Source organism: Acartia tonsa, chromosome 12, assembly GCF_053477335.1.
Source record: "Acartia tonsa isolate MP-2025a chromosome 12, ASM5347733v1, whole genome shotgun sequence".
NCBI lineage: Eukaryota > Metazoa > Arthropoda > Copepoda > Calanoida > Acartiidae > Acartia > Acartia tonsa.
Window position 1 is genome coordinate 46,713,161 of NC_137271.1, and position 13,611 is coordinate 46,726,771.

The window sequence follows — 13,611 nt, forward strand, 5'->3', positions numbered from 1 at the left end:
CCTAAAAATAGCCAAAAAACGGCTGAGCCGTTAGCCGTTACTTTTTCAACTTTTTTGTTCAATTTAGGGATAATAGACCTACCAAGGATTACTCATGCAGAATTTTAGATTGAAATTCGAATTCTAAGTGCCATTTATACATTGATTACGAGATGGTTGCATTAACCCCCCCCCCCCTTATATATGTTAGATGGTATTCTTGTAACATTTGCTAAATGCACTTCATTCAACTTTCCCTTCAGTTTAGAACATAAATCGAGCAAGCTTCCAGTCAAATGCGATTATTAATTCTATCTGTTCTTAAACGCATATTTAAAACAGTTTGACCTAATAGGCGCATTTGACTGGAATCTTATTCACAACTATTATTTAAAATAATTAAAAATCTAACCTTGCAGGGTCCTCCCAGACAGGTGACAGTGCCGCCAATGGTGACCCTAACCGGGGAGAAGTAGAGACTCGAGATGGGATCACTCTTGACAATAATGTCAGAGGCCAGCGGGGCGAATAGGTTACCCATGCGGGTGTCTGAGGGGGAAGATATGATTGAAATAGTGTATGGGGCCGGAGCCAGCATGACCGCGAAGCTTCCATCCTGTTTGATGGCCACCAGAGCGTCACCTGATCCCGGGCTAGAGATCTTTACCTTCCTCTCAGAATCAGGACCTGGCAATGTTTCATCATTTAATTCTATTATGTAAAGTAGTAAGACTTTTTTTGCCTATAGCTTAAGATTTCGGTAACCGTTGAACCGATATGGTTCTCCTTTGCAGTGAATCTTTTTATAGGTCCAGGGAAGGTTTTTAACTATTTTGGTTGAGGGAATCTCCACCCTCCAAATAACGAATGATCCCCCCTCAAAATTTTTATTTTTAACTTTTTCTTTTTAAAACTTCCCTCTTTCCCACCGTATGTCCATAATACTTAAAAATCGGGTTTTTTTCAAAATATAGAAAGTACAATAAAATATTTTGAAACTCACAATCTTAAGTAAAATATCTTTTCTTGGATTAATCAATGGACATTTTTGAAAATCATTTTTATATTTTGAAAATTCCAGGGATCTAAGGGATAAGACAATGGGCGATAAAATGATGTACATCCCAAATGTTGAAATATAAAATAATCCCTTTTGTAGATTACAACTAGTGGTTGAATCAATCAAAATTCAATCAAAAGTTGTTAAGTCAACAAATAAGAAAACCTTATAATAAAACTTTGGGGACTAGTGTAAAAAAACTGCCCAATGGCCCCCTCCATCCCTGGTAAATCCTCTTCTTGAAAAGAAGAACTAAGTCCATGGGTAGCGCAGCAATAGTAAACTAATAAGTAACAGAACAATAAAGTATTATACAGCAAAAAAAATGAGCTTTGATTTTAATCAATACAATACGTTAAAAAATGCAAAATATTTTAAACATTTAACCATTTTTAACCATTTAAGTGAATTTTATTTTGTACAAGTAACTTAAAAAGAAATAACATTAGGTAACATCTTATAAAGTAGTATCGCTTCAAAAAATGATACTTTTTGTCACACACGTTTCTATTTGAAAGTACATGTAGAATAGATCTTAGTAACAATAGTGGCCTTCTCTTCAATTTAAGATTAAATATTTTACTTTTGTACAATTTAGAAGCATAACACTTCTACATTTAGGGTATATCTGTGATTATAATAGATTAATGGTTGAAACGTTTGGACACTCAACTCAATGAACCAACCAATCAAAAATCAATAGGTAAGTTCCTAAAGTTCTTAAACCAACATATAAATAAACGGTATTTTAAGACCTTATGGACTAGTGTAATAAACAGCCCAATATCCCCTCCCTCCCTAATATTTTCTAATTAATTTAGTTTTAAATAGCCATTACAGAAATTCCAGAGAATGATTTTAATTCTTACGGAGTGGTTTTAGGCTATTTAGCTGACCATCCGGCCATCGACTATGGCTAAAGGTTAAATTAGAAAAATAAATATGTGCTTACAAATATGTTTTTATCCTTGTTTATATAAAAATATTACATCTATGGTATAGCAAATACATTATTATTATAAGAATCAAAGATCAAATACTTTTAAAAAGAAACCTATCAGTTTCTAAGACAATAATAGAATGTAAGATTGTAAAGAAACGTTTAAAGAACAAGGACATGGCCATACAGAGTGGTGGAAATCTTTTTAATAAAGTAAAAGGTCCGTCGGCCCCTCGGGCTAATAGAACTGGTTTTAATCTTATAATCTTTCATTTTAATATCCGTGGAAAGCTGTCTATAATACGATGCGATAAATAACTTTTTACGTTGGACGGATTAATCCTTAATTGACCATCTGAAGTAATAAATCTATGGACACACATACATCTCTAAATAAATATTAAAAACACCATAAATGCATCAGACAAACTTTAACATGAACAGACAAAAAAGCATTTTTATACTTTTATATTGAAACTTATCTTACAGGAAGGGAGTGGTCATTGGGCTGTTTATCAAACTAGTCCCCAATGTTTTATTATAACGCTTTGTTATTCAACTAGTGGCTGCGACCCTTGTCATGTACACTAATGTATGTACACTTTCAGGCCACCAGTCCACTGGAGAAGAACAACGGGTTGCCTGCGGCTCACTGCGGCAGACATTCTAATTTCGCGGTTGCAAACAGCAATTTAAAGATTTTCATTTTTCAGACCGCTTAATTATAATGTCTGCCGGCTCTTTGAGGAACTAAGCTGTTCAGATTAACCATCCAGGTACAGCTTAATTCTCTGAATATGATTAACCCTTTTCCCCTTTCTGTACTAACCAATATTGTAATAATGTATGGGGGGAGAATAGGATGTTAGTTTAAGCCGGGTGTAGCTTAGGCTTCCAACACCTGAACAAAAATAAAACATCTTCTTATCTAGGAAACAACATCAAGAATTTCACAATTTTCCAGACTCCATTAAATGCCCTGAGGCCCCGCCTGGAGACCCTAACCGTACTCCCGTCCTGGCCCCCCTGCACCCTTTGGATAACCTCTGGAGAGACTGTGGTAACTTTGATCTTCCCTGCGTTACAGACCCAGGTAGTTTATATTTGCTAAAGCTGCTCTATAACTAGCCAATCTGTAAGTCCTATTCCATCTTGGGGGATACAGCATCCTTCCCAGACAACCGTAGCATCTAGGGGCTCTATAATCAAAGGGATATGGATGGGCAAAAAATAGCCTAAAACCACCTTAGGACCTTTAAGAAGCTTCACTGTAAAGGAGAACCATTTATGTTCGTTAGTTAGCGAGATCCTTCGCTACAGACAGAAAAAAGCTTATTACTTTATATAATAGGATGGCTTAACAACTTTGGGGACTTTTATTGAATATTGATTGGTTGATTCATTAAGTTAAGTGTCCAAACTTTTCAATTCAGTACTAATTGTATTCTACAGAAAGGTTAATTTTGTGTATCATCTTTGGGGATGTTGTACATCGATTTATTGGCCATTGTCTTATCCCTTTAGATCCCTGTTTATCATATATGAGAATTAATCATCAAGTTTCTTATGAATTTGAATAAGAATGAGTAGGTGTGCTAGATAATAATTTTACAATAAATAATAAATATAAAAAGTCTAGATGATAACCCATTAATTGGACCAATGAGAAAACAGTGTAGCAACAATTCAACCACGTTATTGGTTGGAAAATGTACATATTTTGTATGAAAGGGCAAGTTTCTTATGTGACATCTTATTTTAAAAGTTAGTTAAAATCACTACTTATCTCATACGAGAAATAATCATCAAATTTCTTGTAAATTTTAATAAGAATGAGTAGGTGTGCTAGATAATAATTTTACAATAAATAATAAATATAAAAAATCTATATAAACAATCCATTAATTGGACCAATGAGAAAACAGCGTAGCAACAATTCAACCACGTTATTGGACGAAAGGGAGATTTCAGCTTACTTAGTTGACTAAATAAATACAAAAATCTTTAGCTTGCTTGAAATTCCTTTTAAGTTTATCAGATTATTGTATCTGATTGACCATCTAATATAGGATAAGAAATCTATTATTTGTGCTTTAATTTCAAAAAATGTAAAAATCTTTTTGACCATTAAAATACATGCAAAACTGAAGCCTGATATTTCGATAACTACTAAAGCTTTAAAATGGTCCTGGAATGGTTTTTGTTTCTACCTTTTTCTACCAATTCGAATACAAAGTCTCTAAGAAAAATGCAAACTGTAGCCTAAGATTTCGATAACAACTGAACAAATTGTGTTTTCAATTTTATGAAAGGCTTATATAAGTCTTGGGATGGTTTTATGCTATTTCTCTGCACTTCCCTACCCCTAAGAATAAAGATTCTTTAGATGCTAGGGTTGCAATTATTCTATCTAATAATATAAAGTAGTAAGGTTTTTTTTTATCTGAAGCTAAAGATCTCGTAAATTGATAGATTGAAAATGTTGTACTTTTCATTCAAATTTTGTAAGTGTCTTTGGTTGGTTTTAAGCTATTTTCCTCGAGACTAGGAGCGCAACTACTCTGTAACCAATTAAATGATGACATGCCTACAGTAGAGAAGTCACCGGACACCAGAACTTTAGGGAAGCTTTATATAATTCCTGGGACGGTTTTAGGCTTTTAATCTGCCCTTTTCTACCCCTTTGAATAAGGATTCCCTAGAAGCTAGGGGTGCAACTATTCTATCTAATAATATAAAGTACTATAGTAAGGGTTTTTTGTCTTAAACTAAAGTTTGAATGGGTAGTACTTTTCAGGGAAACTTTATAAATGTCTTGGGTGGTTTTAGACTATTTTTAGAAACTAGGAGCGAATCAACTCTATAGGTAATTAAATGATGACATGCCTACGGTAGAGAAGTCAAGCTGACCAGATACCAGAACTTTAGACAGCAAAATATCGGGAAGCACTGGCTCACTGGGAGATATCTAAAACAAGAATACTTTAAATAAAGTAACAGGATGGCTCACTATTATAGGTTTATAGCTATTTTGGGAGAGGGTACCACACCCTCCAAAGAAAAATCGCCCTTAGAATTTTTTCTTTTAAATCTAAAATTACTTCTTTATAAATCTAAAATAAACAATTCCCCTAGAGGCCTCTAGGAGCGTAGCCGCTAGTAAATGTAATTTAGTAGTATAGATACAACAACCCAGACAACTACCTGGACCCTGTCTAAGGGGCCTTATTCGTCTGGTAGCAAATTGCATTGACTTATTGTGTTAATTATTTTACGATATCTATCTTTCTAACTAACTAAATGCCTGTCTTTCTATCTATACCTAACTACCTAAATGTCTATCTATGTAACTATGTACCTGAACGGATCTATCAGTAAACTCCATTCCTTCCTTTGTAACAGAAATCCTGTACTTGCCAGTCTCAATTTTGTCTGCCCTTCCATCTATCTAACTGTCTATCTAGCTATCTAACTATCCAGCTACCTAACTAAATGTCTTATCTATCTATCTATGTATTTACCTGAACGGATCTATCAGTAAATTCCATTCCTTCCTTTGTAACAGAAATCCTGTATTTTCCAGTCTCAATCTTATCCACACTGTATTCGCCCTGGGCGTTGGTTTCAGCCGTGTGTTGGGCAATAGATCCACCTCCAATTGTTACCTGAACAAGGATGACAACATCCATAAGTACAAAAACACAGAAATACAGGAATGGGAATACGAACAAGGAGATATAAAGCGCATTTGATGATTTGTTAAATATACTATTGGAGAAAATTAACAAGAAACCTTTCTCACGTATCTTATATTTTTAAAAATTAATATTTTGTAGCATGACTGACAAGACAAACGAAAAAAGTAAATTTCATTCTGGATGATCTTTGGTATAGGGAATCTTCAATAAGTATTTCGTTGCTCAACATGCAACTTTGAGGAAAGCGCCCCCAAAAAGTCAAATATAGAGAAGCTGCACTACTCCCCAAGATACAGCGGGTCAAGTACTTGAGCGTGAAGCTTGAGCTGGCCCTTGTGGCTAGTATACAAAAGTGTCTCGTCCTACTCCATGGCTACTTAGGTCAAAACACAGAGAATCCATGGCTACACACACATTATTAAAAAATACCTTAGCCCCAGCGATGGGTGCCCCATCGGGAGCGGTCAACACGCGTCCCTTAACAGAGAATCCCTGGACCTTGAATGGGTCCTGCAGTCTGTAGGAGTCCAGACCCACAGTGATCTCCTTCATACTTGGGGCTACCTCGAATCTGTAATAAAAAGAAGGATGACAACATCAATAAAAGCGAAGCTCTTAAATGTAAGGACAAACGAACATTAACACTTGTAGAGTGATAACAATTAGAGTTGCTTTATATGTCGTACCTGACTGTTATTTATAAGAATCAGCATTCAAAGCTTGAAATCGATAGGACAATTCTAACCTGTTTAAATTAACAAAAAGAGATAACCGTTATGAACGGACGGACGGACCCTAATTATAAAAAGCTTAGTTTAAAAAAAAACAAGAAAATTAAGTAGCGCAGCATTAACAAAGCTGTTAAAAATATGATCAAACAGTATAATTCATTATTTTGTTTTGTATCTGCCAGTTTGTTTATCTTGTAACTTATCTATATGAATATCTATTTATTTATCTATCTATCATTATATCTTTCTGTAAGTCTCTCTATCTATCTCTATATATATACCTAGTATTAGTGCTCTGATAATGTGGGATAAGATAATATTTGCCAGGGGGAACAACTCCAAACACAAATTCTCCCTTATTATCTGTGACTGCTGAGCACAATTGAACAGACCCTGCGGGGCTTGAGATGCCTTTCACTTCAGTGTTATCCTAAAATATATATAATATAGATAAATGGCGGTTTCTCATTAGAATGTGTTAAAAATAGAGGATAAAATAGAGTTGTATATTGAACTATTCATGCCGGCTCTGAAAACTTAGGACAGGGGTGTATATTCTTAATGGGATCCCCTTCTAAGGAGGGGGGGGGGGGGGGATCAAGAAATAAACATTTTAAAAAAATTTCCCCTCTTTGCGGAAAAAGCTCGAAAAATATGTGGAAGGGGGACAAAAATGAATTAAATAAAGATTACCTACTGAATACAATCTTCCATTTTTATATTCATTAGGTAACAAAAAAAATTATTCCCGTCAACCCATGGCTTAGGATGGAATGGTACTAAACAACCCTAGCGCGATAACTGACTTACTGAACCACATTTCACAATGCAAAAATAATCAAATGTATGCAAAAAATGTTATCAAAGTAATTATGAGTTATTAGATGAGTACACATCAAAATTTCTAAGAGGTCAAAATGTTCAACACTTCGTTATGTATTAATGAATAAGTAAGTAGGTACCTACTTTCTGTACATCTATATCTAAAAGTAGCGAAGCTACTCTATAATTCGAAATATCCGTCTGCAACGCTTTGGGAGAAACGTGATTTCTCGGCTACTTTAAAAGATAGATAGCTGAAACTTTTTGTCAACATTCGCATCAATATGGAGCATAATTACGTATAAAACATCCATGGCGGTCGGACAACTTTTTGGCAGGTTTTTAGCTACTTTAGTAATTTTTAACATATTTCTCCATACCTACCTTTGATGATTTTGGTATGATTTTAATTTTTTTTATAACAGTATAATGACTTTTTTTGGGCTTCACTACTTATGAACGTTGTCATCCTTGTATCTATCTGTCTACCTATCTATCTATCATATGTCTACCTGACATTGAACTGCAGCAGATTTCTGACCAAATATGACAATATTGACTCCGGCCATAGCGTGATCACCCGACACAACCCGTCCGCTCACATCAAACCCGGCTACAATCAAATCTTCGGCTGCTCCGTTATCGCCTGTTAGAATGACAGAAGCAGAGTCTTTGTTGAATTTCCATACAGGATGCGAGGCTCGAACCTTGTGATCAATCCCGGAAACAGCAGTGAACACATAGTTACCATCTAGTTTCATAATTATGCTTATTTTTTATAATCAACAGTTTGGGTATACTGAATAAATATAAGTATAGATGTATAATCCAAACAACTACCTTTTTTAGAGACCTTTTTTGTCTGCTAGCAAATTGATATCTGCGACTTGGCTGGGTTAGTATTTCCAACGCTATTGGCTAATTTTTAAAGACCTCGATATAAGTTGGCACAGGGTCCCAACCGAGTTAATGGACATACAGTTATTTAACCCCTGCCCTCTATTCTTTTACTTTAATGGGTTTAGAAACTTTTGAGTGGGTTGTATATTGTATGAGGGTTGACACCTCCTAGGGGAGTAGAGTAATCTACCCATGTTGATTTTGCTATAGAAGGGGTGTCATCAACATTTCCAGATGCGCCCCTGGTAAAACTCAGTGCACGCCACTGATAGAAAAAAAGGACTAGGTAAGTGATATGAAGAGCAGATGTTTAGTGGTCATAAAAATGTTAAAAGAAAAAATAAAAGTACCAGATAAATAATGGAAAATCTCCAAACCTTTACATCTTAATATACAACGGATTTTGTAGCATGGCATGATCGACAGACCAACGATCAAAGTAAGTTGTAAACTAGATACCCTTTCTCATATCATATTTCTACAATGTCGTTACGTACAGACAGACAAAGTAAATTACAGAGTAGCTTTGATGCAAGATAAAAAGAGCATTATTTTTCCTTTGACAGTCACAGTCTTCTGTACAACAGTTTTCTCATCCTTGTCCAGAAGGTCGATACTGACACCTGCAAATACAGATAATTTAGAGACATACTCTCTAAAAAAAAGCTAATAGGAGAACAGTGGAGGTACATTACAGATATGTCATTGGTTAAAATTATGTACCGATTTGGGTAGAAAAAGACATAGGTATTTATTTTTATTTCGTTCGCATTTAAGACACTAAAAATTGTCGCATATCTTTGGATAAAGCTTTTCTTGGATAAAATCATTCATGTAAAAATTTCTTCCCTAGTATAATGTGAAGCATATGACAAAACCCATTATAAGTTAGTTATGAACAGTTAGGATATTATATCCTCAAAAATTTCGTCACTTGTATGTATGAGTAATGTATAGAACTTGAATGCAAAAAAATTAAGAAAGGTGTTTATGTTCTATTGAATTCTTTTTCTTGTAATCATTCGTATCCGATTATTATTAAAATTTGTCTAGCATCGTATCATATCCAGTTTTCTACGAATGTAAAATGTACAATCATAAGATTGAAACCAGTTTTTTTAGCCCGTGCCTTTGGCATCTCCGGGCAAAAAAACTGATTTTTAATATTATAATTCAACATTTTATATCTGCGGAAAGCTGTTTATAGTACGATAAAGAACTATTAAAGTCTGATGAATTTTGAGGTGAGATGGACCATCTAGGTATATTATGTCAATTACCTGCAGGTCCAACCGTCTCGCCAGCAACCAGCACTTTACCAACCACACCAAATCCAGAAAACACAAAGTGAATATCCTGTTTAAAATGGTGCAAACAATGAAATCAGATTCATATCAGGGATCTAAAGGGATATATGACAATGGCCGATAAATTGACGTGTATCTCTAATTTTGATACACAAAATTACCCCTTCTGTAAATCAAAATTAGTGGTTAAGATTTGGATGTTTAACTTAATGAACCCACCAATCAAAATTCAATAAAAGTACCCAATATTGATAAGCCGGCAAAAAAGAAAACGTTATTATAAACAGCCCAATGTCCCCTCTCTACCTCATGGAACCTACAGAGAACCTATAAAAAGGTAACCTAAAAACCAATCGGTCCAGTGGACTTTATTTGATAGTTTGCACATTCCTTATTCTGACTGCAGACATCATTCTCTCCATCAATATTGACAACAACCTCGTCCTTCTCAAATGTCCAGCCTAGAGGTGGTACAACCTACCACCAACAAAAAATCACAATTTTTGTCAACTTTATAGTAGGTAGTAAAATGGCCAATTACATTTTCCCGCATTTTCTCTCAAGAAGGAATAGTTCGGATTTCGTTTTTAACATTTTTCAACAGGCTATATACGTAAGAATCGTAATGTAAAATAATCCTATATCAGTAGCAAAAATATACACCTTTTTGTAGACTAAAAATATGCAATCTTAATAAGAAAGGCGAAAAAGTGAAAAATAAAACTTTTCTGGGTTGGGTTAGATGCCAAAAATGAGAATTCTGCAGGTACCTAGTTATTTTAAATAAAAAATAAATCATTAAGTTAGTTCAGTTCAAATTGTGTTCGACTTATTTTAATCTTCAATTTACAATCTTAAAAAAAAGAGGACTTTATTTTTTAAAGTCTAATTAGGAACAGAAACATTAACTCTATGCTTAATTTGAAAATGCTTAAATGAATCTATCAAATAAAGAAAGAGGAAACGAGAAGAGTCATCCTTTCAGGTAATAACCGGTAAGAAGCTAATAGTCTATAATAGTTTTGATAATAATATGTTAAGTAGGTAGGTATAATAATTAGGTATGATTTGATAATTGTAAAAAATTCGGGTATAGTCCCTTTCGTAACATCGCACCTTATGGGGCGATTCTTCGTATTTTTCACAGTAGATTTTCTCCTATTTCTAGCCCCTGCGGGGGGGGGGGGTCTAACCCTGCGGGGCAATCACCTAACCCAATATAACCTAACCTAATCGCCCTAATCACCTACGACGAATCGCCCCTCATGGGGCGATGTTACGAAAGGGACTATTTCCAAAAATTTAACAAAAAGTGAATTTTCCTTAAGAATATATTCCCCAGTCTCATAAATAGGAATAAAGAAATATCCGTTGTGGGGGGCACACTCGGTCTCGTACTTCAAGGCTCCTGAAACAGGTAAAAATTGATTATATGTAACTTAAGATCTCGTGAATTCCAGTGGAGATTTGAACGTAATAGTACAATTATAAGGATGCTTGATGGAGCTTGAAATGTATTGAAGTAGGACACCTGCCGTAATAAGGTAAGGGTTCCTTAGAAATTAGGAAGCTTTGATTGACCTCACGACTCATGAAACGTCTTATGATTGCTCTGTAAAGCGTCCATTTGCCATACAGACGACCAATCCTTTGATTGCACGTTCTTTATCTGGAATTCCTAACAGAGCATGGTAATGAATTGCGCCTATTAATGGCCTAAGGGGTTTAACTATAGGTACTCTTTATTGATGACATGCGCCTAACACAGCAATAGTAGCCTTTTTAACGTCTCTAGTATCATGACATGGTGTGGTCCAGACTCGAACCCGACACCTTCTAAAATTAAGCCGACACGTTACCAATAAAGCTAATGCCGCGGATTAAGAATGCGGGAATAATAACTTAAAATGGAAGAGTAGCGCACATTTAAAAAAATCTTTACTTGCCATTTTCGTATCTCTCCCCTCTACAGATTTGTAAGATCCCAGGGAACTTAAGTGATATGATAATGGACAGCAAATTGATATATTATATATCTCCAATGATGAAAACAAAATTACCCCTTCTTTAGATAAATATCAATAGTTGAAAAATTGAACAGTGCTAGTCTGAATCATTGTATCAAGATTTAAATTACCTTGTTTAGTCATGAGATGAACATCAATCTTGGAGAAATCAATAGATTTGTCGGCAATAATAAATCCGCCGCAACCCAAAACATCCTGAAACAGAAATCAACTTAGTGAACCAACCAATAAAAATTTAATAAGCAGTTCCAACATTGTCGTAAAATAAATATGAAAACTTTATTGTAAAACTTTGAGGACCAGTGTAATTCTGATTATCCATATATAACGGTAGGTAATAAGATGTCTTTATGTAGCGAAGAATCTCGCTGACCAATGAACCGAATTGGTTCCCTTTACGGTATAAATCTTTAATATGTTGTCAAGAGAAGGTTTATTGCTAATTTTGGGGAGGGTAAGAACTTTATTACACCCTCCGAAATATGATGGTTATTTGTTCTGGTTATTTTAATAGGTACCTAAGAACTTTATGTTTGTTCGTCCGTCAAGACAACTTTGTTAGTTAGCCAAAATGACGTAAATTGTCTAATTCTTCAGGTAATTACAGTACAGTTGTCATAATTAGTGATTTATTAACACCACCTGCCTAAAGTTAACCTTATTACACTATGATTATTCCTAAAGTTGCTATTTATTGTTCTGTTATTTCTAATAGGTAGGTAAGTACTTAATGTTCGTCCGTTAAAACAACTTCATTAGGAAGCTAATGCGTCATAAAATGTCTAAATCTAAAGGTAATTATAATAGATTGTCATACTTAGTGATATATTGACATTACCTGGCGAAAATTAATCTTATTACCTATCATTGTTCCTAGAGTTGTTATTTATTGTTAAGTTATTTTTAATGGGTAGATAAGTACTTAATAATTGTTCGTTCGTCCGTCTGTAAAAAACAACTTTATAAGCTATTATGACATAAATTGTCTAAATCTTCATGGAATTATAACGATTTGTCATATTTAGTGATTTATTGACATTACCTGTTCCCCACACGAAGAACCCAGCAACCCGCACAAGAACAAAACTGCACAAAGGAGGAAATTCGTCATTTTCCTCTGAAAGTAATAATCAATATAAGTTGTTCATTGGAACCAATTTCATTTTCATATCTGCAGAAAATACGTTTGCGCGATAAATCTATTCCATTATAAAAAAAAAACATGGAATTTCAATTTGGTAGGAAGCGAAAGGGCAATTGGGATTAAATTAATCTACATTTAATCGCGTTTCATCACTTAAATAATAAAGAATATGAATATGATTCAGAATAAAAAGAATATAGAAAAAGATTATGTTATACCAAAATTTAGATAATAGTTACGTACATATCGCATGCATAATTTATAAATAGACAGCTTTCGTGGATAATAAAATAAACATTTAAGATTATTTTTATCTAACTATTTGTCTAATTGTCTGTAATACGATACTATATTATATATATAATTTTTCAGTATGGCTAAGAACCGGTTCTTATCCTACAGATATTAATCGGTTTCTAAGTCATACCGGAAACGAAATTAAAAGGCCCCTATTTAAATCAAACCCATAGCCAATTAATTAAAAATAAGTTAAGTTTAAAATCGATCATAACTTTCAAATAAAAGACTAAAAATCAGAATTTTAACCATAGAAATACATTTTTTAGCACAAATAACTATTTATTTCTTATTTTAACATATTTTAAAATTAAAATTTATAAAATTACAATTTACTACACTGTACTGCAGTCATAAGGAGAGAAATAACCACCCTCTTCCCCTCCTCTCTATCTATCTATTCTCTCCCTCTCTATCTATCTATGCTCTCCGCACTATCTATCTATGCTCCCCTCTCGGAGAAACCCCCCTTACCCTCCTCTTACTCCCACCCCTCTCTCTCTCTCTCTCTTTTTACCTCTTTTAAAACCTCCCCCTTGGAGCTACACCCTCCCTTTTCCTTGATTTATGATTAAAAAATAATTTTAAAATTTGTCGCGGCATTTTCTGCGCTTTTGGCGGTGCGGTCACATTAGGCCAATCTAATATTATATGATCTGATATTTTAGCATTTTCCCGCATTTTTAAGACTTAGAACAACCATTTA

At 34.3% G+C, this 13,611-nt stretch overlaps 1 protein-coding gene across 3 annotated transcripts in view; it reads right to left on the bottom strand.

Annotated features, from left to right (window-relative positions):
• Window positions 1-12,585, bottom strand: part of LOC145333078 (BOS complex subunit NOMO1) — a 30,937-nt gene extending 18,352 nt beyond the window's left edge. For all 3 annotated transcript variants that reach the window (XR_013884435.1, XR_013884434.1, XM_080178227.1), the window contains exons 1-12: window positions 12,507-12,585; window positions 11,575-11,659; window positions 10,759-10,845; window positions 9,826-9,913; window positions 9,411-9,484; window positions 8,688-8,753; window positions 7,743-7,981; window positions 6,690-6,838; window positions 6,107-6,248; window positions 5,501-5,644; window positions 4,866-4,947; window positions 392-666 (exon numbers count right to left, since the gene is read on the bottom strand). Coding sequence is in view for 1 of the 3 variants with exons in the window: in XM_080178227.1 (XP_080034353.1) it covers window positions 392-666; window positions 4,866-4,947; window positions 5,501-5,644; window positions 6,107-6,248; window positions 6,690-6,838; window positions 7,743-7,981; window positions 8,688-8,753; window positions 9,411-9,484; window positions 9,826-9,913; window positions 10,759-10,845; window positions 11,575-11,659; window positions 12,507-12,575 (1,500 nt within the window). In the remaining 2 variants the exon portion in view is untranslated. The remainder of the gene's footprint in view (window positions 1-391; window positions 667-4,865; window positions 4,948-5,500; window positions 5,645-6,106; window positions 6,249-6,689; window positions 6,839-7,742; window positions 7,982-8,687; window positions 8,754-9,410; window positions 9,485-9,825; window positions 9,914-10,758; window positions 10,846-11,574; window positions 11,660-12,506) is intronic.
• Between the last annotated feature and the right edge of the window lie 1,026 nt (window positions 12,586-13,611).